We start from the raw sequence: 26,186 nt of genomic DNA on the forward strand, positions 1-26,186 counted from the left end.
TCCTCTCGGCTGACCCGCATGGTGATCCATCACTACCCAGTAAGTGCATCCAACCCTCATGGCCCTCTGACGCTTGCTGTTGTCCAGCGCTGGCTGCCAAAGGAGAGTCTGTGAGAAGTGCAATGCCACAGCACTCCTGGCTGGCTCTGGCACAAGTTGGCTAGCTGGCAGGGCTTCCTTTAGTTCTTTACCCCACCCCATGCAAAAGCTGGTGAGCTCTAGCAAAGACAGCTCCTTTACACCCTAAATGACAGCATTTTCTTCTGAGAAATTCTTCCAGCGATTGCTTCCACCCTGTTCTGACAGTGATTTCTACCAGGACGTCTGTACCAGGAGGCTGCCCACACTCAGGCTCTGGTGGCAGAAGGGTGGGATGCCTCAGTAGCCGAGCTACTGTAGAGCTTACTGCTGGGGCTGTGTGCCAGAGAGTTCCTTTCTGTGCTGCCTTATAGGAGGTCCCAATATTTCCTGGTCGATCTGGCCCAAATCCTAACGCTAGACAGCAAGCTTCATGGGGTTTATGCTGGCTCCTCAGGGAGTGGCTGTTCACACTGATGAGCGTTCACCTTTTTATCTGGGCTGGCTCAGACAGAAGTGCGAAACTACTTTTCTTCGTGGGCCAGAACAGGGCACTGCCTTGGCTCATAGTGGGCCCAAAAGTGTTCTTGCAAAGGCTAGTTCTGGTTAGTGTGTTACCAGCAGAAGACATGTATGGGACACCAACTTTGGTGTCTCTTCCTCTCTGGGTTCTCTGCACTTTGCTTCTTGTTGACTATGACTTAGCTCCTGCATTTGCGTGAGTGTGTGTGTGTGTCTCACCACAGGGGGAGGAGGTGAATGCTGGCAGGATTGGACTCACCATTGTACTGTCGGGGATGGTTGGGGCTTTGATCTCCGGCATCTGGTTGGACAGAACCAAAACCTACAAGTAAGTCCCTTGTTTGCCTCTATGCCTCTAGTGACTGTGCTCTTCCCCACACTGTGCAAGGAGTAACCCTGTGCAGTTGCAACTAGGCAGTCCAAGGACTGAATCATTGGGAGGGTTGTTGTAGGAAAAAAAATAATGTTCTTCAAAATCCAGTTAGTCTAAAGTGAAGTTTGGAGCTGTGTGTCAGTCTGCACTGGGCCCATACAAGGTCTGGTTCTAGTGGCCCCTAGGGAGGCACAGGGAGAAGATGAGATGGCCTAGCAGCTGCTTTGTCAGGGATGAGAGAGTTCTTGGCACAAGCAGAATCAAGACTGTAACAGACTATTTCTCAGCCTGTACAAACCAGCTTCTGTGAATCTTTGTCTGGCTTAATGAAAGGCACATTGAATCCAGTGCCCAAAGGCGTTGTGTGAGGGCATGTTGCTGTATTTAGGGCAGGCATAAGGGGTATTGGGGTTGTGGGTGGATGATTCTGGATTTGCTGCCTGGTGGGTTGGGAAGGCAAATCTGACCAGCATACCCTGCTATCTGCAAAGCGACAGCTAAGAGTCTTTGGGTGTCCTGCAGCTCTGAGTCCTCAGGAGCTCAGATCTCACTGACAGACCTCTGTAGGGTGTCCTGGGGGATGGAGAGTGCCTCTCCTGTCTTATGTTGGGGTCTGTGTAATCAGCTTTTCCGTTTCTCCACTGGCTTTGAGAACTGTGCTATAACCTGTTGTCTGGTCAGGTTGGGTGAGAGGGGGTTTTACTGGTGATGTGCTGGTGATGAGCTGATGGCAATTTCAGAGTTCTTTTCCTTGCAGCAGCTTTTCACCTAGGGGAGTCCCACTGCCATTATTCTACCTGGTATCTTGGGCCGGAAAAAGCAGGTTCTCATTGTGGGCAGCTTAGATGAATCTGGCTAGCTGTGGGCTTGCAGCTTCTGAAGTGGCCTCTGGCCCTAACTGTCAAGTACAGGGGTCAAAAATGGAGAGGAAATGGGCTTCTCTAACAAGAAAGAATGGTAGCTGAGGGCTCCTGGGGGTGCTGGGGAAGAGGAGCACATGACTAATATAGAGACTGGCAGGTTGGTGGTGTTTCTAGATCATTGTGTGCCACTGAGTAGTTCTCATTTGGCAGCCCTGGGAGATACAAACACAGCTGTTATGAAGTGCCGTAGCTAACTGTGCAATGTAACTTGTGCCTCTTTCCAGCCTGGGGCTAGGGGTAAGGTAGCCTCAACTGGCACTGCTAGGGCAGATGGTCTTCCTGATTCTCCTTAAGTGGAGCTAGGTCTCAGCACGAATGCTGAAGAGCTTTGTGGCTCACCAGGCAGACCTGGGACTTGACATTTGGCAGAATGGGAGGAGGGGAAGAAATCCTGGATTTGTTCCACAGCCCCTTCTTGCTTGGAGGGGGGCCATATAAGTGGGCAGAGCTGGCTGAGAGTGCAGAAAAATATGGCTGTACCACTCATGGAATTTATCCTACAGACCCCAGGGACTATCTGGGGATAGATTTAGCCTTAGGTGAGGAAAAACACTGCTAAGAATTTGTTCTCAATTGCAGCCCACAAAGTGGATTTCTGTGGAACTAGCAGAATTTTTGAGTGCTACAGAGTCTTTATTTAGCCCCATTTAAAAGTCTATTTAAAAAAAACTGTCAAGATGCCAGATGTTCTAGGTAGGTACCCTCCCCCTTCCCTCTGCTGCTCAGATAGTGTCAGGAATGAAATGGTAAGCACATGAAAATCAGGAAGGAAAGACATGAAGCCCTTTTTTTAGGGGGAGAGAGAGGGAAGCAAATGAATGGGATCCAGCTGTGATTGAGGGGAGCAGGGGGAGGTTAATAACAGAAGGAATTGCAGAGCTCTACATGCGTGTTTGATCTTTACTGTCCCATCAGCAGTTCCTTGAAAGGGTAAAGCTGTGCTAAGTCAGGCTTTCCCCATCTGTCATGCTCAGGCACCAAATGGCCTTGCATTCTTGCTTTTATTTGGCAGGCAAGTCCCTGCAGCAGCCCCTGTGCTATTCTTATTTTTGGAATTAGCAGGCACAGATTTGGCCCATACAAATACGTGAGTTATGTTGTGATGAGCAAGCAATCCCAGAACTGGGCCTTCTTCTGGTGGCTTGTTGAGAACAGCCCACCACGTCGAAAGGACACATTTTGACATCAAGCTAAATGGCACTCCATGTACATCCCTCGGGTCCCTGGCTCAGAGGAGAGATGGGGTTGTGACACCTGGAGACTCCTGGGTGTATTGGTATTTGTAGGGGAGCCTGGCTCAGAATCAGGGGTTTGGGGACTAGATTGATCAGCGCTTCTCTTTGGCCACGCATTGCTTTTAATGGCAGTGTTCACATGGTCTCAGGTCCAGCTGATTCCAGACAGTGCGCTCTGCTGTCATCGCTGCATCTCTGTAAGGCAAGATGTCAGAAATATCCATCTATCTCCATTGACTAGGCAGAAGACCCCAAGTGGAGTGTTAAACGGGTTTGTACAGGCCCAAAGTGTGTTAAAATTTGTGGGAGGGAGGAAAGACTTGGATATTGGAGAATAGGGCACTTGGGTCCCTTCCACTGAAAGCTGAGTGCTCTTTCAGCTTAGCCTGGCCTGAAGTTTGGATCTTCTTGTTGTAACCCTTTTCCGGGTTAGTCCTTGTGTAGTGGATATGCCTTCACCCTGTCCTGCCATATGTCTTATGTAAATAATTTACCAAGGCTGTCCTTTTTTGTGACCTTCATACAGGAAGAAAGTGGTATAAAACTGAAAGCAGAAGGATGAGGGGGCCGTGAAAACCAAACCAGCCCTCTTCAATCCTTCCCTTCTCCAGCATCTGACACCTCACTGTCTTCAGCAGTGAGATCCTTCTGGGAGTATAGGGACCAGGCCTCTCCATTCATTGTCTTGCACAGTCTGGAATGTGGCATCTTCATGGAAGAGTCTGTGGAGGCCATCTGTCATCCCAGTCCGTACAGCAGAGCGCTCTGGAGCTGCACACAACATCCCAGTGAGCAGCTGAAGCTGTGGCATGTATGTGGCTGTGGCCTCCCCCTGCCCGTTTGTTGCTTCAGATGTTGCTTGACTCTAGTGTTTTCGCAGCTCCAATCACCTGTGAGTCTGGTCCTGTCCCTTTGGTTTTCCTCATCCAAGTGACCTTGTGAGACACTGCTGGGCTGGGTTGGGCCGTGCCCGTTTGTGTTGGGTTGACCCTGGCTGGATGCTGGGTGCTCACCAAAGCCATACTCTAGGGCTTCCTCTGGAGTTGGCTGAACAGCAGGAGTTGTCCTCTCCGTCTCGGTCCTGTTCCCTGCTGGTGCCAGCCCTGGCTGGCTTTTTTCCCTGAGGTCTCTTTTTTTTCTCACATTCCCTTGTGTGCGCTCTTTAATCTGCCTCTTCAGAAGGGTAGGGAACGTGGCTGGGAGGGCGGATGGATGTCAGGGCAGCTTAGGTTCACCTAAGTGACAAGCATGTCAACTCCTCCACATATCTCCCTCTGGCTCTGCCACAGAGACTTGGCAGCTGGTGCCTTCGTAGCACTGCTTCCACGTTGGTGGGCTGGGCTCCCTTCCCACAGCCCAGAACACAGAGGCAGGTTAACCCCAGTTGTCCTAAGGTGATGTGGCAGGATGCGTAACTTCCAGCCTGCACTCACTGCACTAGTCAGCCTGTTAAGGAAACTGGTGGTACCTGTTCCAGACAATAATGATCAGTCCCTGTAGGGCCGTCATGGGAACAGGTTGCTTAAACCATCAAAACGCTGTGTGAATGTCCTCTGTGAATCTGCTTCTCCTCCTTTGTGTTTTTATCTCTCCCATAAGATGTTTATGGCTATGATAAGAGGCTTATCAAGCAAAACTGGGCATTCTTCCATGCCCTGGCACTCCTAGGGCAACAGAGCATTCTTCTTGTCCTCTAGTGAACATGGTGACAAAGGCCACTTCCTGAGAAACACCCTGCCTTGGTGCCTTTCCCCAGGGTTTCTTTGTTTCCCTGTGCACCAGTGTCTACCAGTGTGTCAGTTAAACCCTTTTCAAATTTTGGGTCTGGCCTGGACTGCTGGACACTAAATCTCCTTTTTTGTCATCAGTGGTATGCTCAGGGGAGCAGGGTCTTCCTGAAATCTGGTTTAGCAGAAGTTTGCTTGTGTGCTTGAGGCTATTTCCTGCAGCAGGAGTTGCAGTCAGGGCTGTCTGTTCAAGTCCCAGTTAGGGACTGCGGTGAGTGGGCAGTCATCGCCTTGCATGGCTCCAGGGCACCTCCTGGTGTGTGATTTCCACAGCACTCAAGCCTGTGGTCTTGTTCTTTCACGAGGGTCCATTGATTCTTTTTTTTTTTCCTGCTGGAGCCTGATGATTCAGGGAGGTCCGTGAGGAAAGCTTATAGTCTCCTAGAGCCAGCTAATGTGCAGTAGATGAGGTACCCATGGCAAGATCAAACAGTTTTCTCCACTTTGTCCCCCACTTAGTTCTGCAGTTCCAATGGAGAACACCCTCAAGACCTGCCTGCTCCTGTGAGCCTGCCTGCTCTAGTTCTCAGTGTGGGGGGCTGCATGTTCTGGGAGCTTCTTTCTTGCATCTTGACTAATGACATAACATCAATGTGAAAAAAGTCTTGACCGCATGTGGTCACTATCTCACTCATCCCCTTTGCCCGGAGATGAGGGGCAAAGTCCAACTGTTGGCAACTGTCATGAGAGAGTGAATCAGATACAAACTTCTTAGAATACGTGAACCATAAGCCTAGGAAACTGAGTGAGATTTTGTGGGACTATCCTAAGAGCTCTGCACTGAGTCCAAAACTGGCTGTGGGGAGAAAATTACAATTAAAAAAAAAACATGTGCCAAGTGTTTTCTGCTGGCAGAGACTAAGCTCCTTAGGGCCACAGCCACCTCTTGGAGGCCTGTGCTTTATTTTAGCATTGACTGCTCTGTAGTTTGGAGAGTCCTGTCTCCAAACCTTCCTCTCCTGTTGAAGGAACACACAGTTCAAACTTGGTCATGTAGCCCAGGGAGCTGTAATTCTAGCCTTGAGCCCTTTTCCTAATCAGCACTTTTCCTGGGATGGGATGCATAAAAACTCATGGGATATATCTAAGAAACCTGTATTAAGTAGAAAAAGGCTTTTACCTGCTTCTCTTTTGCTTTCTGGGACTGCTTTCTAACTCCTCTGACAGTCTTTCAGCTCTTCTCTTTCTGCAGCCTCCAGGCTGTGTGCCAGCCACGTAGCAGCTCTCTGTAATGGGTTATAGTAGAAGTCAGCAGCCCCTTTATGGTGCCTTCACAGATTACTTTTTTCCTCCATGAAAGCATTGGAAAGAAGACATTCTAGAAATGATACAGCATTGGAGGTTGAGGGATCTGCCTACCCCTTTGATAAAAAACAAAATTACTTGTCACAGAAAAATGTCGTTTAGCCTCTCAGTACATTAAATGTGTCTGGTGAACCTTTGTAAGCATGGATCAATAGTTGAAGTCTGAAATTAGCTTCTCAAGCCTGTATTTGGATGAGAATTGACATATGAGCATGAACCTCACTGACTTCAGTCATTGCAGCAGTGAGGGAGGACAGAACCTCAGCTGGAAAATTCTGGTTATATCTGTAGTAATTCAGTGTACCGGAAATATTTTATTACACAATATAATACTGGCTGCCCATTTGGGGTTGGATTTTTGATGGTGGTCATTTGCATTACAAAGGAAAAAAAAAAAGTGAAAATAGTAGAATTCTATTCCTTTAGTAGAATTCTAGGAACTGATACCAAACACATTCTTTACTGGATTAAGACTAAAATTTGGTAGAAAGTACACAAGTAGTTCCCTCCCTCCCCTCCCTTTGAAGGGTGCTTGCTACCTACTGTACTAGAAAGAGCCTTGTTTTTTTGGATGTGGGAAGGGTTTCTTTGGTGTCTAGTCAGGGATGACAGTTGCTAATGTTTCAGTTCTGGTAAAGCTGGCCTGGACTGTTGCGTGTGTACTGAGCCCACTGACATTCCTTGGCGTGGGCAGGATCTACCTGGCATGCTTCCTGGGCACAGGATCTCTTTGTCCTCTCTGCCCAGAGACGAGAGCTCATGGCTCAGCTGCTGTTGGCCGTGGAACTGGCACTAGCCCTGCTAAACGCTCGCATGGCTTGAGGGTGAGCCTGTGAGGGCAACCTGGCTTGCATGTCACCTCTCCAAGTACAGTAGGCAGTTTAAACACAGAAAGGAGCAGCAATGAATGGATGGCACTGAAAAATACAGGCCCATAACACTATATAGCAGTGTTGTCACATCCTTCCTTTGATTTCTTGCTTGGGAATGCTCACCCCTTTGGCTCCTGCTTATAAGTAAGCGTGTCTATCCTGTGCAACCTGCTGTAGGTTAACCTGCTCTGGCAGGAGGCTTGGACTAGATGATCTTCAGAGGTCCCTTCCAACCCTGACCATTCTGTGATTCTGTATCCAACTGGTTATAGTACAGAGAGTGCCCAAGAAAGGTTAACAATCTCTTTATTTGGCTCTTTTTCTCCCCCTCAGAAGACATGTACAGTACATGACCAGGGACCTGCCAGCCCGTAGTAGGATCTGACCTTCTTGGCTGCCTCATAGGTGCCTCCTTATAGATGTGATGCTCTGACCCCACAGGGAGCAAAGGCCCTGGTCATGAGATAGGGATGTGAAAACTCGTAGGTCCCGTTCTTGCTTCTCCTGCTGCCCTGCTGTGTGTGCAGGCACTTCTGTGCTCTCTGTCGGTCCAGTTCCTCTGTCTGGGGTAAGGGTGTCAGAGAGCTGTGCAACTTTTTAAAATATGTTTTTTTTAATCCATATGCTGCAAACTATACCAAGATCTGTGGGCAAAAAGAATAGGAGGACTGGATTAAATAAAACCCCGGCTCTGCTTTTCTTTGCAGACAGACAACACTAGTCGTCTATATCATGTCTCTGGTGGGAATGATAGCCTACACCTTCACTCTGAGCCTAGGCTACCTTTGGGTAGTCTTTCTGACTGCAGGCATGCTGGGGTAAGTTCATGTGCAAGCTGCCTTCCTCTACACGTGAGCTGCTAGGGGATGAGCAGGGAGGCAGAGCTCATGGCGCAGGAGGGATTGGGAAGAGCCATAGCCTGTGTATGGCTCCTGCGTGGTTTAAGGACACACATCCCATCTTTCTCTTGTATGTGTTTCATTAGAGTCAGGGACATTAGTGTGGCCCTGCTCAGCTGCAGCTGCCTTAAATGTTCCAGGTAATCAAGTGAAAGCATTTGGGAAGCAAGTGGTACCACAGCCCTGTAGATGACCAGTGGGCAGGAATGGAAAGCACGTGGGCCTGGGTGGCTGTTTGACCATGTATGGGATGATGTCTTTTAGAGTTACTTGTGGAAGATGTTGCTTTTAATGCCTTGTTCTTGTAGAAACCAGCAGTTCCCTGCTGGCCTGTGTCTTGAGGCTGTGGACAGTTATTTCTAGCTAGAAGGAAGACCTGTGCCATGGTGAGGGAGTCAGACGGCTGCATGGGCTGTGATGATGGTAGGGGAAACATACAGTGAAGCATTCCAAAAGGGATATGGGCTACACTGTGCCTCTTCAGTCTTCCTTCTGGCAGTTGCTGAGTCTTCATTTCTGTGTGTTTCTTTACAGGTTTTTCATGACAGGATACCTTCCTCTGGGCTTTGAGTTTGCTGCAGAGTTGACATACCCAGAATCAGAAGGAACATCATCAGGGCTCCTTAATGTCTCAGCACAGGTAGGTGTGCTGTTTTCCCTTTGCTTGCCTCTTTATAGGCAGAGAGATTAAATTGTAGTTCCCAGCCTTGACTCCTATTTCTTGTCCATGGTTATTGTAATGTACCGCAAATCTAAGTGCCCTGGGACATGGCTCTTTGAATGATGTTCCTCACGGTATTTCTCTAGTGGCACCCATTCTGTTTCCGCTTTGGAAAATCCATCAGGATGCCAGTCATCCTTGCCTTTTCCAACATTGCTCCTAACAGCCTAGGACCTGGATCTTCTCCAGTGAGAGATGGGATTCCAGCCTTAAGGGTCACCTCTCTTCCCATCACCTGCAAGGAGGTGCCTCTGGATGTGTTTATAATCAAACTTTAGCCTCACTAGGCCAACAGCTTGGCTGGCCCGTATGCTCTGATACTTTGGTAAAGCTGGGAAGCTGTTTAGGCTGCTTTGTGGTAACAGTACAGCTTGACGCTGCCTTTGTTTTCAGATTTTTGGTATTGCCTTCACCATCGGCCAAGGGAAAATCATGGATCACTTTGGGACAAAAGCAGGAAACCTCTTTCTTTGTTCCTTCCTGTTCCTGGGGACTGTTATGACAGGTAATCAAATTTTTCAGTGTTCCTCTGTTGTGACTCTTCCCCTTGGGCTTGGCATATGAATTGAAGGGCTTTTGTGTGTAGTGGTGCCTGCAGGAAGGTGCAGGTCTCACACAGCAGTCCCATAGGAATGCTGCTGTGCTTCTTGAAGCAGCTGGTCTGTATTATAAAGAAGATCCAAGGCTTCTGGCCCTGGCTGCTGGCGGGGATCTCAAAGATGCACCTTCTACGTGCTGCAATAAGGAGTCTCTATCCTGCCTGTTTCAGAAGTGCTCTCTGCCCTATCCGGGAGAGTGTTTTTTCTTGCTCACCGTAACACATTCCTCTCTCCTCGGGGGCCTCTGCTGCCCCTTTGAGTCCTGGGGAAATTAAGTTGGGCTCTGCATGGTGACTTAACTGCCTTCACATCTCTCTTCCTCCCTCTGTCCCAGCATTCATTAAGGCTGATCTCCGAAGACAGCAGGCCTATTTGGATAATGAACAGACAGTGAGTAAACCCCCCGTCAATCCCTGCTGTGCCCCTGCTATTAGCTCAGGACAGCACCCAACCTCTGTCCTTTCTAGGACTGGGGCTGGCCTTTTCTGAGTTATGATAGCAGCTGCGATTCTCTTCTCTTATCCCACAGCTTCTTGCTCAGCCTATGGGGAAGCTCCTTTTTGGCATTTTCAGACAGGTGGCTGTAATCCCAGCCCTGCCAGCTGCTGTGGCCTCTGTTTGCTTACTGTTAATGTCACGCAGAATCTGTAGGCTCTGGTCCTCTGGGAGTCTGCAGGGCTTCACACATCTCCGTATTGGCTAGGGATAGATGTAGGGCAGCACTGTGCTTGCTTGTCTCCCCTGACAATGCACTGAGACCTCCAGTGCTCTGCCCTTATTTAGAGCTGGGTAACTATTATTCCAGGCCCCTAGGAAGGCAGGTTATTCCTCTTATTACCTGTCCTCAGCTGCCAAAGGGGGTTCAATGTATGGGACTGGAGGAAGCTAGGTGGCAAAGCACAAGTGAGGGCTCGAGCAGCCTGGCTCCCCACACTTTGCACAGTGCTGCAGAAAAGGCTAGTTCATATATGTGCACCAAAGCTCAGGGTATGATGTCCCTGCGGCGTGCTGCGCAATAAATGCAACTGTTTACATGTGTGAGGAGACCTCTGGTGAACTAATTGCAGTGGATACTCTTAAAAGCTCTCCCTGCAGAGAAAGGAAGGGGACTGGTGGTTGTTTGACACTCTTTTCCTTACTGCTCTGGGCTCCTTTTCTAGGACGTTAGCAGAGATGTCCACTCAACGTTCATGAAGCCATCAGCGACCATGACTAGCAAAGTGCATAAGCTCAGGTCTCTGCTGTCTCAAGTCAGCTTTTTTCAGAAGACAGTGCTGCCTTCCTCTAGATAACCTAACCAGTCCGATCTGGAGAGAGACCAGAAGGTCCAAGAAGCAGCTCTGCTCCGACTGGCTGCTCTGCTCAGGAAGGTGGATTTTCAATTACAAAATATATGATTTTTCATTTTTATTTTATTGTTATTTTTTTATTTGTTTTTACTGAACTAGCTGAGCACAAATGCAGAGGGTAGGATAAGTAAAGGGAATTTATGCTGTCTTAAGTAGTTCTTGCACATATAATTCTAGACTACATGTCGGGGAAAAGGGCTGTACAATTTATCTGGTTTGGGTAAAGGAGTCCCCACCCGACTGTCATAACTTAAAAAGAATTACTGCTTTTTTTCTGCTCTGAGGCTTAAAACTTTGGCTGATTTTAGCAGTGGTGACCATCATGGTCTACGGAAACAAGCTAGAAGACAACTGCTCTGCCAGAATCCTGTCATGAATGGGGCTAACTGTAACACACTTAGCTAAGCTGAGCTGGGGTAAAGACCAGCCTGTTTTGATATACACCAGGCTGCTTGTATCCCTCGATTAACAGTGCTGAAGTCAAAGACAGAAGATGAATTGTAAGGCCAAACCATCCTCCACAAGCCCTGAGGCAGCAGGGTTGTAATGAGAGGTGCTGGTGGAACTGTGAGTTAATTCATAACACACATGTGGAAGGTCCAAGAAATATCAAGGTCCTTTGGCAGCGAACATGATGCCTAGTAGTAGTAAGGTCCTTTCCCTTTGTCAGACACTTCTCTCACCAGATGAATTGTATGCTTTTGCTTAAGCCATTTTTAGTAGAAATCTTTTTAGTATAAATAGAATTGTAAGAGCTTGCTGCTGGAGGAGGGAGAGCATTGAGGCCAGAGCAAAGGTGGTACAGATGTCACTTCTATAATCCTAAAAGCCTCCAGAACTGACTGCAGTAAGAACCAGAGGGATTTGTGTGAGGTAACAGGTGTCAGTCAAAAACTTCACTGGCAGCTCCTTCCCCCTGAGGAGTCATGCTCTGAGGAAGTCATGATGGACGCCCAACCACACCCCCAAATGTGGCTTCCACATGGCTGAGCTCACCTCGATACTTCTCAAGCTTAACAAACAACCCCAGGTGCTTGACCAGCTGAAGGTGGGCTGAACCTGGTGTTCTGAACTAATATGGATGCCTCAGTCAGGGGAGCAGCCAGCTGGGCTTAGGAATTGTGTGGCGCCTTTGTGGAGAGCTCTGACGGAGTCAGGTACTGGAGCTTTTTTACATGGCGCAGCTGCCTTATGCATGCTTGGGTGATTTTACTGGTTTCTTCCTTTGCCTGTTCATCTTTTTTATTTTCCCCGTCTTTCATTTCCCTCCCTACTTGCCTCCACCTTTTCTGGGATGGTGACTTGTGGCTGTTGTTACAGAGACTCCAAGGCAGCAGTCAAATCACGGATTACGGGACTGTATCTTGTAACCCTAACCCCATCAATTCCCATTCCTGCTCACTAGCTCATACACAAAGGTAGGAGAATGACACTAATCTGCTTCTCTAAACGCTCATGGGTGGCACAGGCACCAAACCAATGGCACTTCTGGGGTGACAGCAATGGCCGTAAAGTACTGAGAATCTTTCTGGCCTTCTTGGGTACCCACTGAGACTCACGTCAGGTAGGGGCATAGGGATTCAACTAGGTGCAGCGAGGCAAAGCCTGATGCTGGAGCAGATGGAGAACTGAATTGTCAGTAAGTTATCGGGGACAGGAGGTGCAGGTGTTTGGAGACTCTTCTCTGACATTACTTTTACAGTCTATTTTCTTGGCTGGAAGTGATACCAGGAACCCTGTAGAAGAGTTGGCTTTGATCACAGCCAGGGCGCACGGCCAACTTCAAGAAGGAAGTTTAAAAACATCTAGCAATAACAGAGTCATTGGGTTGGTGCCTTTTGGTAGAGGAACGCTTGAAAATTGTAAAGCTCTGTGCTTGCTGATCTGTGAATCTGAATGGCACTTGGCATTTTCTCAGCTGTTGCTTGGGGTGTAGCACTTTGTTACTCACTGTCCTCTGCTTCGCACTGACTGGCTGATCTGCCAAGTTAACCACGCTACCCTTTGCTTTTAAAAGTGTTCATGGAGTGCGTGTATCACTTAGTGCCACAGCCAACAGGACTAACAGGCAAAAGCAGAGTGAATCCATTGGGAAAAACAGCCTTAATCCTGCTAAGACTAGAGCATGTGCTACAGGGAGTGTGAAGCTTCCTCGCACTTGAAGATGCAAGCATGAGGAAGAGTCCTATGGGCAGCGAAAGGTTTGACTCCAGGCTGCGTGCTGCTGAAGCTGTCTCCGTGCTTCAGTCTGTGACAGTTTTAGCAGGGTGCATGTGTGGTGTTGGATTTGGGACCAAGTAGTTGAGAAGCTGTAGCTGCATGAGCCTGCTTTTTTGATGGCTGAAGCTTATGCCATTGCCTTTGTTAGCAGACCTAGCTTGGTACAATTGCCAGTGTTACCACTGACATCCCAGTTGCAAAACAGACACTGCAAGGCTCAGGGATGGTCCTGTATATGCCCTGTGTCAAAACTGCTTCCGTAAAGAAAAAAAGACTGGTCATTGTCATAGGAGACTCCCTTCTGAAGGGAACAGAAGGCCCAACATGCAGACCGGACCTACTTCGTAGGGAAGTCTGCTGCCTCCCTGGGGCCTGGGTTAAAGATGTGAAGAGAAAGCCTACTACCCTGGTACGGCCCTCAGATTATTATCCACGATTGATAATGCAGCGATGAAGTTGCAACAAGAAGTCTGAGGGCAATCGACATACTTCAAGGCCTTGGGATAACTGGTTAAGGGATCAGGAGCACGAGTAGTGTTCTCATCGATCCTTCCCGTTGCAGGGTATGATGAGAGAAGAAACAGGAAGAGCCAGCAGATCAATACCTGGCTCTGAGCCTGGTGTCACTGGCAGAATTTGGGGTTTTTTGATCATGAGTCAGTTTACACAACACCAGGCCTGCTGGTGACAGACAAGGTACATCCATCTCAAAGCGGGAAAAGGATCTTTGTGCAGGAGTTAGCAGGCCTCATTGAAAGAGCTTTAAACCAGATTTGAAGTGGGAAAGGGATAAAACCAGGCTCGCTAGAGTTAAACCTGGGGGCAGCACGCCAATGTTTGAGGGACGGTAGGCTAGCAAAGTCCTTTGGTCTGCCTCTCAGTGGAGGTAGGGGATGGAGATCCATGTAGCAGCAAAGACGCAAGGGTTATTCATATGTTAGAAATGACAGAAGCGCCTGAGAACAGTCATGTAGGAACTAGGGCCTCTTCCCCCCAAAAGGTGGTGGGATCAGTAGCCCAAGTGAACTGCATCTACACCAATGCATGCAGCATGGGCAACAAACAGGAGGAGCTGGAAGCCATTACGCAGCAGGAAAACTGTTACATAGTTGCCATTATGGAAACATGGTGGGATGACTAGCACAACTGGAGTGCTGCCATGGATAACTATAGACTCTTCAGAAGGGACAGGCGAAGAAGGAGAGGTGGTGAGGTAGCCCTGTATGTAAGGGAGCATTTTGACTATCTAGAGCTTAATGATGGTGATGATAAGGTTGAGTGTTTATGGGTTAGAATCGGGGGAAGGCCAACAAGGCAGATACCATGGTGGGAGTCTGTTATAGACCACCCAACCAACCAGCACGAAGAGACAGACAAAATATTCTATAAGCAGCGGGGAGAAATCTCACAATTGCTAGCCCTTGTTCTAGTGGAAGACTTCAACTTACCAGATGTCTGCTGGAAATACAATACAGCGGAGAGGAAACAGTCCAGGAAGTTCTTGGAGTGTGTGGAAGATAACTTCCTGGCACAGCTGGTGAGGGGGCCAACTAAGGAAGGTGCCCTGCTGGACCTGTTGTATGCAAACTGAGAAGGACTTGTGGGTGATGTGATGGTTGAAGGCCATCTTGAGCATAGCAATCACGAAATGATACAGTTTTTGATTCTTGGAGAAGTAAGGAGGGGGGTCAGCAGAACTGCCACCTTGGACTTCTGGGTGGCGGTCTTTAGCCTAAGAGCCTGAGTCCCCTGGGAGGCAGTCCTGAAGCACAAAGGAGTCCAGGAAGGCTGGAAGGGAATCTTAAAGGCACAGGATCAGGCCATCCCTACATGCTGAAAGATGAGCCAGCAGGGAAGAGCAGCCTGGCTGAACAGAAAGCTTTGGCTGGAACTCAGAAAAAAGGGGAGAGTTTATGACCTTGGGAAGAAGGGGCAAGCAACTCAGGAGGACTACAAGGATGTAGTGAGGTTATGCAGGGAGAAAATTGGAGGGGCCAAAGCTGAACTAGAAATTAATCTGCCTACTGCCATAAAAGACAGTAAAAATGTTTCTGTCAATACATTAGCAACAAAAGGAGGGCTAAGGACAATCTCCATCCTCTATTGGATGTTGGATGCGGGGGGAAACATAGTGACAAAGGCTGAGGAAAAGGCTGAGGTACTTAATGCCTTCTTTGTCTCAGTCTTTAATAGTAATACCACTTGTTCTCTGGGTACCCAGCTCCCTGAGCTGGAAGACAGGGATGGGCAGCAGATTGACCCCCGCATAATCCAAGGGGAAATGGTTAGTGACCTGCTATACCACTTAGACACACACAAGCTTATGGGGTCAGATGGGATCCACCCAAGGGTACTGAGAGAGCTGGTGGAAGTGCTTACCAAGCCACTTTCCATAATTTTTCAGCAGTCCTGGCTAACCGGAGAGGTCCCAGTTGACTGGAAGTTAGCAACAGTGATGCCCATCTACAAAAAGGGCCAGGAGGATGGGGGAGAACTACAGGCCTGTCAGTCTGACCTTGGTGCCAGGGAAGGTTATGGAGCAGATCATCTTGAGCACCATCACGTGGTGTATACCAGACAACCAGGCAATCAGACCCAGTCAGCATGGGTTTATGAAAGGCAGGTCCTGCTTGACTAACCTGATTGCCTTCTGTGACAAGGTGACCCACTTAGTGGATGAGGGAAAGGCTGTGGATCTTGGCCTGGACTTGTCCAGGTCCCAAGAGATGCCATCCAGAGGGACCTGGACAGGCTTGAGAGGTTGGCCTGTGCAAACCTCATGAAGTTCAACAAGGCCAAGTGCAAGGTCCTGCATGTGGGCCGGGGCAATCTCATGCACAAATACAGGCTGTGTGGAGAATGGATTGAGAACAGCCCTGAGGGGAAGGACTTGGGCTGTTGGTTGACAACAAGCTCAACATTAGCTGGCAATGTGTGCTCGCAGCCCAGAAAGCCAACCGTATCCTGAGCTGCATCAGAAGAAGCATGGCCAGCAGGTCGAGGGAGGTGATTCTGCCCTTCTACTCTGCTCTCATGAGACCCCACCTGGAATACTGCATCCAGCTCTGGGACCCTCAACATAAGAAGGGCATGGACCTGTTGGATCGAGTGCAGAGGAGGGCCACAAAGATGATCAGAGGGTTGGAGCACCTCTCCTATGAAGACAGGCTGAGAGAGTTGGGGTTGTTCAGCTTGGAGAAGAGAAGACTCCAGGAGGACCTTATAGCAACTTTCCATTATCTTAAGGGTGCCTACAAGAAAGCTGGAGAAGGACTTTTTACAAGGGCATGTAGTGATAGGACGAGGGGTAATGGTTTCAAATTGGATGAGAGTAGATTTAGAATGGATATTAGGAAGAAATTTTCCACTATGAGGGTGGTGAGGCACTGGAACAAATTGCCCAGGGAAATTGCAGAGGCCCCCTCCCTGGAAGTGTTCAAGGCCAAGCTGGATGGGGCTTTGAGCAACCTGGTCTAGTGGAAGGTGTCCCTGCCTATGGCAGTGGGGTTGGAACTAGATGATCTTTAAGAGATCATCTTTGAGATGATTGATCTTTGAGAGCTGGCTGTGTGACAGAACTCAGAGGGTTGTGATTAATGGAGCAGTGTCAAGTTGGAGGCCTGTAACCAGTGGTGACCCCTAGGGGTCAATACTTGGTCCAGTCTTGTTCAATATATTCATCAATGACCTGGATGAGGGGACAGAGTGTATCCTCAGCACGTTTGCTGATGATCCCAACCGGAGAGGGGTGGCTGACACTCCAGAGGGCCGCGCTGCCATCCAGCGTGACCTGGACAGGCTGGAGACCTGGGCAGAGAAGAACCTAATGAGGTTCAACAAGAGCAAGTGTAGGGTCCTGTACCTGGGGAGGGAGAATGCTAGGCACCAGTATAGGTTAGGGGTGGATCTGCTGGGAAGCAGTTCTGAGGAGTAGGATCTGGGAGTCCTGGTAGATAGTAAATTATCCATGAGCCAGCAATGTGTCCTTGTCACCAGGAAGGTCAATGGAATCCTGGGCTGCATAGGGAAGAGTGTGGCCAGTAGGTTGAAGGAGATCATTCTCCTCCTCTACTCTGCACTGGTGAGTCCACAACTGGAATACTGTGTCAAGTTTTGGGCTCCCCAGTTCAAGAGAGACAGGGAGCTACTGGAGAGAGTAGATTCCGTGATTTAAGGTCCCTTCCAACCTAAACCATTCTATGATTCATGATGTCTGCCTAGACTTTAATAAAGCCTTTGACACTGTTTCCCACAGCATTCTCCTGGAGAAACTGGCTGCTCATGGCTTGGATGGGTGTACTCTTCGCTGAGTAAAAAACTGGCTGTGTGGCCAGGCCCAAAGAGTTATGAATAGGGTTAAATCCAGTTGGCAGCTGGTCACAAGTGGTGTTCCCCAGGGCTCAGTATTAGGGCCAGTTCTGTTTGATATCTTTATCAATGATCTGGACAAGGGGATCAAGTGGACCCTTAGTAATTTTGCAGATGACACCAAGTTAGGCTCAAGTGTTGATCTGCTTGAGGGTAGGAACGCTCCACAGAGGGATCTGGACAGGCTGGATCAATGGGCCAAGGCCAATGGTATGAGGTTCAACAAGGCCAAGTGCTAGGTCACACTTGGGCCACAACAACCCCATGCAGAGCTACAGGCTTGCGAAGAGTGGCTGGAAAGCTGCCCGGTTGAAAAGGACCTGGAAGTGTTGGTCAACAGTTGGCTGAATATGAGCCAGCAGTGTGGCCAGGTGGCCAAGAAGGCCAATAGCATCCTGGCTTGTATCAGAAATCATGTGGCCAGCGGGACTAGGGCAGTGATCATACTCAGCACTGGTGAAGCCCCATCTTGAATCCTGTGTTCGGTTTTGGGCCCCTCACTATAAGAAAGACACTGAGGTGCTGGAGGGTGTCCAGAGAATGGCAATGAAGCTGGTGAAGGGTTTAGAGAACAAGTCTTATGAGGAGCAGCAGAGGGAACTGGGGTTGTTTAGCCTGGACAAAAGGAGGCTGAGGGGAGACCTTATGGCTCTCTACAACTACCTGAAAGGAGGTTGTAGTGAGGTGGGTGTTGGTCTCTTGTCCCAAGTGACAAGCAATAGGACAAGAGGAAACAGCCTCAAGTTATTTCAGGGGAGGTTTAGGATGGATATTAGGAAAAATTTCACCAAAAGAGTTGTCAAGCACTGGAAGGACTGCCCAGGGAAGTGGTTGAATCACCATCCTTGGAGGTATTTAAAAGATGGGTAGATGGGGTGCTTGGGGACATGGTTTAGTGGTGGACTTTGCATTGTTAGGTTAATGGTTGGACTTGGTTATCTTAAAGGTCTTTTCCAACGAAAACTCTATGGTGTTGCAAGGAGAAGACTGACACTGAGTCAGATGTGAGCTTCCAGAGGATGTAGAGTTGTGCAGGCCTCACACTTCCCACTGAAACACTATGCCTTTTGCTGTGTGGTCCTTTTGATGACAGTGGGTCTTCCCCGTCTTGACGCAGTGGAGGTGCAGTCCCATCGTGGAAGTAGACAGCTGTGTTATTGTTTTCTCTGGGGGTCCATCATCCAGAGTATTGGCCTAACAAGGTGTGATTCTTCCTGATGTAGAAATAGAAATGATCTGCTGGAGAACTGTCAAAACCTTTAGCTTGATGTTCAGTTGTTGAGTGGCTTTGGTGCAGAGTAGGGCTGTGTAACAGCCTGATTTCCCAGTGTATCAAGGAACACACAAGGGAAAAACCCACATGCTGATTCTCAGAGGGAATGATCTTCCATTTTCACCTAGTAGTGGTTTCTGGTGATGAAATGGAAAGCCTAGAATCTGGCTGAGCTGTTGACTTTGCAAGGAGAAGAGCAATGTATAAAGCCATAGCTTCAGTGACAAGAGCGAGTGTTCATCAGCCTTGACTCTCTGCCCAGGAATCGCAGCCTCTGAGCAGCTACCTGTCAGAGTTTTTGGCCACTGTGTCCACACTGCAGGATGTTTTCCCTTCTTCCTGCAGGACCTGACTTGTGTTCACAAGCAGTTTGTCTTCTATCAATGCCCTTCTCTGCTTATGGTTATAATTAAACAGATGTTGCAATTAGTAGAACTTGTACTGGGAACTAAATTAGCCTAATGGCATTGTGGACACCTTGTCCTCTATTAATAAAGCCGTAGTGTGGTTCCAACAATACTCCCAATTCTATCTGCCTCAGTTCCCAGAGCGCCAGAAGGGTTAGCTTTCTGTCTCAGGACTCTTTGATTTGATCTCAGGATCAAATGCCTGTTTTGCATGATAATGAGTCTCTTCGTGGGCTGCCTTTGTTGTAAGCATATCTGAAGCCATTCCAACATTGTGCCTTAAGGTTTCATAGTAGTGTCAGTTGATTCATCATACACGTTATACTCACGTATATGCTGTGTACAGCCTGTGCTCATCTGCTTCTGGTTTCCAGCATCCATGCAAACCTTCCTGCATTGTTTCTTTGCATTATGAAATAACAATCTTTGCTGATATTCCATGGGGTTTTTTTGACTCGGGAGTGAATTGCTCAAGAAAAGTCTTAGGCAACATTTCTTTGGAAATACTTTTAAGTTTGTGTGGGTTTTTAAGAAAGCAGCTATCATACAGAGTGCAGGATTCCAAAATGGCAGGACTGTCTTCTCGTTCAAACTGGGCTTTGCTAGGCCTCTTTGAAACTTGCAGATTTGATTAATGTGTGTTCGGGGCACTTCAGACTACTTTGGGCCTGTCTTATATAGTAGTAGATAAATTGGGGTTTTTTTGTGTGTGTGCGCAAAGAACCTGTTCTTGATAGCAGAGAGTAGGGAGTAAAGTGGTTTCAGACTTTGTCCTTGTTTTTGAATTGTAATAAAAATAAAAACTTTTTTTCTGGAGTGTTATGCTACAATCAGGGCTGAGCACTGATGAGTGCATGATTTTGGATGACCAGTGACCTGCTGTAGGTGTACAGGCACAGCAAGCGATTTGTTTAAAACAGGACTGAAGCTGTGCTGTGTTCTCAAACCATGTCCTGGATAAGCCAGGACTCAATCAGAGCTAAGTACCTTTTTTTGCTGGTTGTATGTTTGCCTGGATGCAAAGATGCATCTGGTGTATCTCAGTGGAATACTCAAAAGCATGTTGCTTTTTCTCCCAAGGCCAGTGTGACTTAGAGGCTGGCTTAGGGCATTAGGGCAAGCATCCAACCTGAGTAGCTTACTGGAGTCCCCTTGCAAGCTGTAGCATGTTTAATCTCTAGTGGAATACTGCCAGTAAAAAAAAAAAAAAACAAAAAAAAACAAACGACTGGAATTTTGCATAGTAGGCACAAACGGTATGTACCCCATCCCCTGCTTCCCAGACTTCCCTGCTGCCTTTCTGTGCTTACTGTGTGGCAAGCAGCCTTCTCCTTGTATCCCAAAGCCATGGGCTTTGCCCCCTGGGGCATGCCCCCTTCCAGCACTGTGACTCCCAGCTGTGAGAGCACCCTTCCTTTTCTAAGGCAGTGGAGCGCTGCAGGCTGGCTGATCTAAACCTCTTCCTGTAGCTCCACAACAGGTGAGTGGTGTTCAGACCCCACGGGTGCTTGGGGAGCCTGTTCAGAGTTGCCAGTGTGCTTCCATGATGCATTCTGGTAGGGTTTCCCAAGCCTAAATGCAGCTTTCCCTTTAGTCCTGCCTCTGGCGCTACTTCATGCACTCTCCTACCCCTTCTGCTGGTCGGAGTTCCCTCTTTGCACTTCCTGGCTTTTGCTTCCAGGCATCTCTTTGAAGCTTTCCTGATCTCGCTCTTCTGCTTTGGGATATTGCTGCTGACCTCTACAAAACTTTATCACCTGCAGTTTGTGTAAGAGGCTTACAAATGAAACTGTTTCATATGTCTTGCTTCCATGCTGCCTGGACTTCTCTTGAGCTGCACTGGGGATGTGAACATCTTTCCTGTGCACCTCTGACTCCTGCCTCAGATGTCAGTCTTGCCCCACAGTGAGTTAACTTGGAGCCTAGGCTGTGGGAGACTCCACATTTATCCTTACAAGTCTGCACACTGTCTTTGAATTGGTGACAACTGTGGTGTCTGACTGTAATTAGAGTCAAAACTTGGAGAGGTATCTGAAATCCCCTGGGGGGTCTAATCCTAACACACCCCAGAAGGGCTTAGCAGAGGAGCTCATCAAGCTTCACACAGGAAGGCTGAACTGAAATTGTTTGGCTGTTTCATGCAGCCCAGGATAAGATGGTAACTGGGCAGCAGGCTCAGTTGTCCTTGCTTTTCCTCTGGGAAATGACTCTACAGGTCCCTCCATGTTAAGGGAAGAAATTGTAGGAGGGTTCAAGTAATCAGACTAATTCTTCCATAGGATTTATGCAGAAAAAAAACTTGTGTATTTGCCTGTTATTTCTTATGGCTCTTTAAGATATGAGTAATGAACTTCAAAGAAAGCCTTATCTGTACCCAGCCGTAAGTCCAAACTGGGGAGAGGGAAGAAGCAGGGGCCGTGGGTGTCAGCCCTGAATGCAGGGTAGGGATGAAAAGACTTGAAGATGAGAACCAGCAATCTGTCTGGGAGTTGAAGAGGCCCTCAGTCATGCCAGAGTAAGGACAGAGAGGAGCTAGTTGCTGTGCTGAGCCTCCTGCGGTGCAGAGGATGCAGGTCCTCTTTTGGTGCTTGCACAGACACTGTGCTGCCCCATGGCATGAAAGAGGAGTTCCCAGTTTCTTTTCTTGCCCAGGGAACTGGCCCTGCAGTTTCACCGCTTTGAGGCTGATCTTGTGTCTTCAGGGGGCTGGCTGTGGGGCTGATACCTGGGCCTGTACAGCTTCTGTGAGTTAATGCTGGGCTGAAGACTACAGCAAGTAGCTTAAGGGAAATGGGACCCTTGCTCTGCCCTGCTGCCCCAGTGCCCCTTGTCTGGGCAGTAGAAGGGTATGGAGGAGGAGGAGGGAACCAGCTGCACTCTCAGAGGATGGTGATTCCTCTTTGGGGATTTCTGCACACTAGCAGGGAGCTGCTAATTAGCCAGCTTCTGGCCAGCTGGTCTCTGAAGCCTGGGTCTGGCCACCCAGGAGCCTAACGATACTGTTTTTCTCTGTCTTTTCTCTTTGCAGAAAGTGATGCCAGAAGCCTGCACTGATCCCATTGTCCTTGAGGAATCAAAGCTGTGAAATGGAGAGGGTGGTGGAGCTGGGAGATGCAGCCCCCCTCCCTCCCATCTTTGCTACCTACGCCTGTTACATGCGCACTATGGCACAGGGGGGGACAGCCTCAGGACGGGAGCACAGTGAGCTGCTTGTGGAGAGCGTGAAAGAGCAACGCAAGAAGGGAGTTGTTCTTTTCAGTTATACCTCTGCATCTTGCTGTTTTGGAGACTTTGCTGCTTGGGAGGAAAAGATGGGAAAACCCACTGCTTCCCCTCCGTCCCACCATGTATGCTTGGAAAAGAAAAAGCACACATGCTGAGAAAAGCCATAGTTCCAGGCTATCCCTGAGCACATGAGGGTAGCACCCTGCACATGGCTGTGTCTTCTCTCACAGGCAAGCTGTGACATGAAATGCAAAAGCTGGACCACGCTGACTGTGTGAGCGGCCCTGGAACAGCTTTCAGCTGGCTCTCAGGAGGAGGAAGTGTTCTGCCTCGGTACCGGTGATGCTCTGTGTTGCACGGGAGGGCAGAGGCCTCAGCACATCACCAGCAAGCGTAAAGCAGTGCCTCTGCCGCTGCTGGCTCTGGTTTTATTACATGGCTGGTGCAGACAAAGCACTCAGTCTGCAGATAAACCTCTGCTGAGAGTTCACTGAGGTTGCCCCGATGTTCCTATATATTAGGAGTAATTGACAGATACCAATATGCCTCCTTTTACCTGGAGGCAAGGACTAGTTCCACAGCCTATGTTGAAGCTACAGCCTAAGCCTAGCCTCAGCACTACACTAGCAACAGGAGTGAGTCAAAAAAGCTCCCTGGGCTGACAACTGCGTCTTCCTCCTTAATGATGAAGTGCCTTTTGCATGTTTCAACATTACATAAAAACTTTTGTGAAGTGTTCTGTTGAGATAACTGGCCAAGGCTGTGTTGCTCTTCACAGCCACAGAGAGGGGTTTGAGTATAACGGGAATCCAGATTTGCTCCTGTGTGGAAGCTCCCCATTTTTATAACAGAGAATAAGAGAAGCAGCCCTCTTACCAGCATTTGTGTCTTGTAGACACTGCCCCTTTGTATGCTGCTGTTTAGAAGATAAACACATAGATCCTTATATCCCTTCTCCTTCCTTTCCAGCATCCCTCCCCTGGTGGAGACATCAAGTGTCCTTATACTCCTTAAATCATGCACTTATACACATATCTTTTTTGGGGGGGACAAAAACCACAACCATGTGGAATGAATAAAAATACTCCTCTCTGACATACCATTTTTGACAAAACATTTTTTGGGTGAAATTATACAGTCTTGACAAAAAATTCAAGTCCTATCTTTAATAGTTTGGGATTGAGGATGGGGGTCTAAAATGGCTTTTCGATAGGAGTTTTTATATAAAACAAAAACATTTCAAGTGTGCAATGAAACCTGATGTGTTCATATTAAATGGTTGAAACAGTCTACATCTGGCTTTTTTAATAGCCTGAAATGTTTTGCAGAATTGAAGAAATCATCTTTCTGCCCAGTGGTACTGTTGTCCTCTTTTCCTCCTTTCTGTGTTTTTCCTCTTTCTTATGCACATGTACCATCTTCCCAGCTAGGAGATCTTGCTGGTTTGTCCCTACCTTCTGTGCACTGCCCATCTGCTTTGGGCATTATTTCATCTACGTCTAAGCAACCTGTTCCTGTTTTGTCTCTCTTCTGTAGTTACAGCTGACTGCAAAGGTCCTTGTCCTCAGATGCATGCAGTTTGCCATCACTATTATGCTGCAGAAGCGTGAGCTGCAACAACTCTCTTTGCATGTGTGTGTGATGTGAACAGTCAGACTTGGAACTTTGTGGGGAGGAGTCAGGGAAAGGTGGGTTTACTGTAAAGAGAGAATATTTCTCCTGCAACATACAGTAGAAACTGCTGTTTGCTCTGAGGTTGTACATCTTCTACTTGTTGCTGTGTAGCAGAAAGACAGACATAGCACCCTGCAGTTTTCTGTCATTTATTAGAAATGGCCCCTGAGGAACACACGCATGCAAGTTACACAGCAGTGCCAGGGGCAGCACACATTCTCTCTTTCTGGTCCGAAGTGTTCAGCAGATTCTGGGCAGCTCTACACCTCCTCCCCACAGTTACACTGGGAGAGCAGTCCTTAGTGCATTGGGCATGCCTGAGCTATTCCCTGCTACCCTCTGGGGAGGCAGTAACCAACTGCACCCACAAGCTTTGACACAAACTCCTCTGGGACTTGGTCTTTGACATCAATCCGTTGAAAAGTTTCTGGGACACAAAAAACCACTTGGTAATGAGGAATGATTGACAGAGTCCAACATTGATCCACCAGTGGGACTGGTGTCCTGGAGTTCAGCCGAGCTTTAGTGGAAGTTTGGCAGTGAAGATAGGAGACAATGCTGACCTACACAGGGCCCTCAGCTTCAGTTTTTCTTCTTGTTTTGTGACAGTGCTTCTACCTCCAGGTACTGCAGGCCAATCAACATCCCCAAGATAGAGAAACCTGTGATGGAGACACAGGATGAGTTGCATAGTAAATGCTGGACAGGATATGAGGCATTCCCCTCTCACCATCCCCTCCCTGTCCTTAGCTTATAGCCCCATAGAGTTTTTCACGTAGGGCTCAAAGTTCCAAGGAGAGTTTGTGGGGGGACAATGCAGAGCTCTACTTACTTGCTACCATGAGGGGTGCCATAACTCCAATTGTCAAGGCTGCAGTGTGGTAAATGAAGACCTCGGAGAGGAAGTGAACAAGGGCCAAAAAGAAGGTGAAGAGTGTGATGTAATAGAGGCTGTTGGAGAGCAGAAAGAAGCAGGTTATCATACAGCCCATAGAATGGGCACGAGCATGGCTGAGTGGAAAAGAAGCAAACCTGCATGCTGCCCCATCTGTCCTCACTGTGGCAGCACGGAGGGCACTTGGTCCCTTGCCTAGTGAGGTGCAAAAGCTCCCTGAGTAATCGCTGAGAGGGTAATGTGTTCAGTGGTGCATTGAAAGTCACAGGCATTATCTGCCCTGGAGGCAGGTGAAGAGGGGAGAGCAAGGGTAGGGCACCAGGGAAGCGAGAAGCATGTGCACAAACAAAAAGAGGGTGAGAACTGGATGAGCAGAGAACTAGGGCGACAGGACTTGGCTGATACCAGGCTGCATCACCCAACACATCTTCCTACCTGTGCTCTGCTACCCTCTAGGGGTCACAGCTGTGGGAAGGGAGCAGGTTCAAGAGATGCAAGATAAAAGAATCCTTCTAAGAACCAACTGGCTTCATGGTAAGTGGCATTGCCACCACCCCCTAAAAACAAATAACGGAGTCCCTGCAGCTCCCTACTACAGACAAGCCTAGGTAATCCAAGGACACGCTGCCAGATGGACAGTGACTTCTGCTGCGGGGCTGGGGTAGGCGGTGACAAAAGAGTGAATTCTAGCAACTTGCAACACAGACTTTGTCTAGCGTAGACCCAGAGTCACCCTGCTTGGAAATCCCTCTCAGAAGGCCTGCCTCCCACCACAGCATCAAGCTGCACCTTCAGGCCTTGTCCTCTGCTCCAGACAAGAGCTTAGGTAAGAAGGCAGCGGGTTAAGACCGCTGCAAGGGCCCTCTCAACCTGCCACAGTCTTTAGCTGAGCTGTCAGGAAAAGAAGTATCAAGCATCAGTCAGACCACAGCATTAGCAACTGCCTAATGTCAACAGAGCAGCAACGCTATCAGAAGACACTTCCCAAGCTGGACCTCAGAAATTTGTGACCTAAGAAGTTCTCAGATCTACCAATTTCTGCCTGAGCTAAGAAACAGAACTCAAACGCGCAGGTTCTCCCCACAGAGGCAGATGGGACCAGCAGTTAACACACAAATCCCGCACTGCTAGTTAAGCTTTTTTAGGGGAACACTTTCAACTCTATAGCAAGTTCAGGAACAGCTTTTGCTTCCCCACCTCCTCCGCGCTGCCCTCTAAGCTAGCTGTTCAGGTTGCGACTAGCAAGCAAACCGACGGATTTCTCCGGTGCTCCTTTACATACGTCCTATTGCGGATGTCGATGGCGCAGAGACAGCGGATCACCGATGACAGCAGGGTCCACACACCGAAGGTCCGAGCCTGGAGCCCGTTCACTGCGCAAGGAAAGGGAGAAACACATAGAGACAGCGCACAGCCCCTCTCGCCACCCGCCAGCCCTCACCCTGTCCCCGCCGGGGAGGC

The 26,186-nt window shown here is 48.5% G+C and overlaps 2 protein-coding genes across 2 annotated transcripts in view; one reads left to right on the forward strand and one right to left on the reverse strand.

The window, feature by feature from the left end:
- The window catches only part of FLVCR2 (feline leukemia virus subgroup C cellular receptor family, member 2), a gene marked incomplete at its 5' end in the record, with an annotated part of 33,804 nt that extends 21,719 nt beyond the window's left edge, over window positions 1–12,085 (forward strand). The window contains 7 exons of the mRNA XM_009887043.1: window positions 1–39; window positions 825–928; window positions 7,803–7,913; window positions 8,529–8,634; window positions 9,109–9,220; window positions 9,649–9,704; window positions 11,984–12,085. The exon at window positions 1–39 is cut by the window's left edge and continues 32 nt beyond it. Coding sequence (XP_009885345.1) covers window positions 1–39; window positions 825–928; window positions 7,803–7,913; window positions 8,529–8,634; window positions 9,109–9,220; window positions 9,649–9,704; window positions 11,984–12,085 — 630 coding nt within the window. The remainder of the gene's footprint in view (window positions 40–824; window positions 929–7,802; window positions 7,914–8,528; window positions 8,635–9,108; window positions 9,221–9,648; window positions 9,705–11,983) is intronic.
- An 11,878-nt stretch (window positions 12,086–23,963) lies between these two features.
- Window positions 23,964–26,186, reverse strand: part of LOC104288269 (chromosome unknown open reading frame, human C14orf1) — a 3,384-nt gene continuing 1,161 nt past the window's right edge. Inside the window, exons 3-5 of the mRNA XM_009887044.1 lie at window positions 26,008–26,098; window positions 24,663–24,781; window positions 23,964–24,492 (exon numbers count right to left, since the gene is read on the reverse strand). Coding sequence (XP_009885346.1) covers window positions 24,413–24,492; window positions 24,663–24,781; window positions 26,008–26,098 — 290 coding nt within the window. The 3' untranslated portion in view covers window positions 23,964–24,412. The remainder of the gene's footprint in view (window positions 24,493–24,662; window positions 24,782–26,007; window positions 26,099–26,186) is intronic.

This window comes from Charadrius vociferus, unplaced genomic scaffold (genome assembly GCF_000708025.1).
Source record: "Charadrius vociferus isolate BGI_N301 unplaced genomic scaffold, ASM70802v2 scaffold14, whole genome shotgun sequence".
Classification (NCBI taxonomy): domain Eukaryota; kingdom Metazoa; phylum Chordata; class Aves; order Charadriiformes; family Charadriidae; genus Charadrius; species Charadrius vociferus.